Raw genomic sequence first — 3,079 nt, forward strand, 5'->3', positions numbered from 1 at the left:
CGAGCGCGAGTAGCAGCGCAAAAGTCGAGCCCCCTGAAGGCCGGGCTCGGCGTCTCGCGCGACCAGCGCAGCGGGTCGTACCGCGCGTGGCAGCGCGTCGCCGCCTTCCAGAGCCACAGCGGCGCGAGCGGCAGGTAGAGGCCCGTGACGAGGAGGAGCGCGATGTAGACTTCGACGGGCGCCAGGTGCGCGGCAGCGAGCTGGGCGACGAGGCCCAGGAGCGTCGCGGCGGAGAGGAGGAGGCCCAGGAGGCGGACGTCGCACATGTCGGCGATCTCGATGTATTCCGCTGCCAGGGCGCCGAACCACTGCAGGTAGAAGGCGAGCCGGATGCCGAGGCCGTAGAGGCTGGGACGGCCGACGGCCTGACAGAGTTGCATGGCGGGACAGACTCGATGGGTGGCCGGGCGGGTGCGATGCTGTTACACGGGGGTACGGGGGGATCGAGCATCTTCGCGGCACGAAACGGGGATAGGGGCGCACTTGTAGACACGCTGAATGATCTGGTTCTGTACCATGGGCGGCTAGCAAAGCTTGTCGTGCCTCACGGAGGAGCATCATGGGGACGTTGGACATTGCCAGCGAGGTCTGACATGCATGGCGATGTGTACGATGCTGGACGGGTCAATGTACTGGCCTGGCAGTGTTGCACGGAAGCATGTAGTCTGAGCTGTGTAGCCTCGTTGGCGCAGGCTACTGGATGTGACGCGAAGAGAAGCTCTTGTGGTGCCTTCTAGAAGCCTCTCGAGTTTCCTTTACAGCGAAAAGGGGGGTACGAAGCCTGCATGCGGCCGTCAAGGGCTGACCACGGAATGCCACGCGTGGGTTGACTAACCAGGTTTTGATATCATTGACCATCACTCGAATGTGGGGACGTCAAGGTCGTGGTGCAGTCTTGAAAGCGATGCTGGTGGATTCCGACGGCATACTTGATGTTAAGAACGACTTGATGAGCTTGGCAAAGCACGAAGGCTCCGAGGAAGCACTTGAGCGGTCTTGTGCTGAAGAAACTCAAGATGATGCTAGTCTGATCGCAGCGCACGTCCAGGTGAGGTGCGAGAAGCAAGCCTGGTATCAACGGGACCGAAACGAAGTATTTTTCTTGTGGTTGAAGACTTCGCAGCCACGCTCTCAGCATCTGGAATGGTGCTAGAGTACGCTTCTCAGACATCATGTCATCCCAGCTAGGCGTCATGGAAGTCTGGATAACTCGTTCGATGACCACGGCAACGTTCAAAAACGATGCATGCCAGCGACCACATCAGGAATCGCCAACTCGCCAAGTCACCGAGAGAACTCGAGCATCTCGGTGGCTGGCCTCTGTCGCACCTTGTGGAAGTCTACCATGCCCGTACCCGTTCAACATGGGGAATGTCGCATACGCAGGCGCCCAATTGCGAGTGTCCACCGGATCGAGAACGTCGTACCGCATGCCATATTCGTTGGATCGGGTCGTACATCAGGTATGGAGCGTAAAGCTTGTCTTCGAGAAGAATAGAGGGGACGGAACCTCAACATGCGGGGAGTGTGGTGATACTGGTGCAAGGGCCGGACGATGGAGGACTGACACACCGCCTGTCGGAATGGCGCCTTGCACTTGCTGTGAGGGGTTAACACAGGGCTGACGGCCCGGTCTCTGCGCTGCTATGAACAATCGGCTGACTTTGAATTTGAAGGAGGCAGGCAGAATACGACAGCACCTGGGCGGTTGTTTGAATCGATGTGATGTCCTTCTGAATCAGGCGAAGGATACATCACTAGGCCTTCGCTTCTTCGCTTCCTATGATAAGAAATCGTGCGAAATGCCGGTCAAGCCGTCAATATTTCCTCCTTCTATCGAGATGCAGAGGTGGGAAGATCGAGGGCTTGGCTTGCTTCCGGCTGTTGGGCCTTCAGAACCCAGAAGGGGCGCTGTGCGCGAGATTTCTTCCCAAGGTCATAGGGCAATAACGCCAGTTCCAGAGGCGTACTGTACGATCCCTCGTGGGAGGAAGAACAGTCCCGAACATGGCGAAGGTTTGACAAGGGCGTATCAGTCACAGATGTGTCTGACATTACGCCGAAGACTGCGAAGACCACAAGGAGGCCCGTCGAGGGCGCAAGCGCGCAACGCCACCAGGTGAGGCAAATGGCTCGTTTACAGCTGTCTCTCATCTCTTTTCGAGCTGATGATGCGGCGGCCGGGGCTGCTCGTGTCCGATATGCCCCGTAGTGCGTTGGCAGAGAGGGCTTGCAGGCGGATCAGGCAAGGTGCCTGCGTTGGGGAGGACGCTGTTGGTAGCTGTTAATAGATGATTCCAAAAACAACGGGTTTCGGTTTCATGATGGCAGAGCAAAGTTCCAGTGTTGATCAGCTCCGCAGCATCGAGTTAATGTCCACAGCACCTTCAAGGCACGGCAACGCTGTCGTGCCGTGCTTGAAGCTTCAGATGTCAGTCTGCACCAGAAGACCACAAGGCTAGAAGGCCAGAAGGCCAGAACGACCAGGGGCTCTCGGGAGACGCCAAGCGCCAAGAGACGCCCAAGCGACAGGCGCCAAGGTGCCAAGCGTCTGGCGAATCACAGGGGGCCAGCATGACTCGAACAGGCTTGACAGGGCGGATGATGGGATGCGACCAACCAGACGCCGGACTCTGTCTCCTTTAGCGGGGCCTTGGTCCTGCCTTCCAGGAAGGGATATCCAGGCAAGCCAGGAAGGCACATTCAGCAAGGCACATGGACAGCCACAACGTCTTGAGCCACATCTTGGCCACGGCAGGCGAGGAAAGCGCAGGCGAGGAAAGCGCAGGAAGGAAAAGGAAAGCGCAGAACAGAGCAGAGAGAAACATCCTCCTCCTCTCCAGTGCCGTGTTCCCGTAGCCCATGTTCCCCCTCTCCATAGTCCATACCATGCCAGTCGAGACCATACAAAACACGGCAGATGCCACGCACTCCCTGGTACGTGGACACTAGCAGATTAAGCATCAATCAACTCTACCTTGATCCGACGTCGACCGACCACTCTGCTGGCGTCTGAACGAATTGGAACCATGCAGCCCGGTCCCGGCATTCTTGTTTCGTCTCTTCAGTATGCTGCGAG

General features: G+C 57.9%; 1 protein-coding gene across 1 annotated transcript in view; it reads left to right on the forward strand.

Moving 5' to 3' along the window:
* Window positions 1–2,578, forward strand: part of VDAG_06712 (uncharacterized protein) — a gene marked incomplete at both ends in the record, with an annotated part of 3,208 nt that extends 630 nt beyond the window's left edge. The window contains 5 exons of the mRNA XM_009659416.1: window positions 5–629; window positions 839–1,053; window positions 1,115–1,463; window positions 1,743–2,119; window positions 2,383–2,578. Coding sequence (XP_009657711.1) covers window positions 5–629; window positions 839–1,053; window positions 1,115–1,463; window positions 1,743–2,119; window positions 2,383–2,578 — 1,762 coding nt within the window. The remainder of the gene's footprint in view (window positions 1–4; window positions 630–838; window positions 1,054–1,114; window positions 1,464–1,742; window positions 2,120–2,382) is intronic.
* Between the last annotated feature and the right edge of the window lie 501 nt (window positions 2,579–3,079).

Source organism: Verticillium dahliae, genomic scaffold (assembly GCF_000150675.1).
Source record: "Verticillium dahliae VdLs.17 supercont1.14 genomic scaffold, whole genome shotgun sequence".
Lineage (NCBI taxonomy): Eukaryota > Fungi > Ascomycota > Sordariomycetes > Glomerellales > Plectosphaerellaceae > Verticillium > Verticillium dahliae.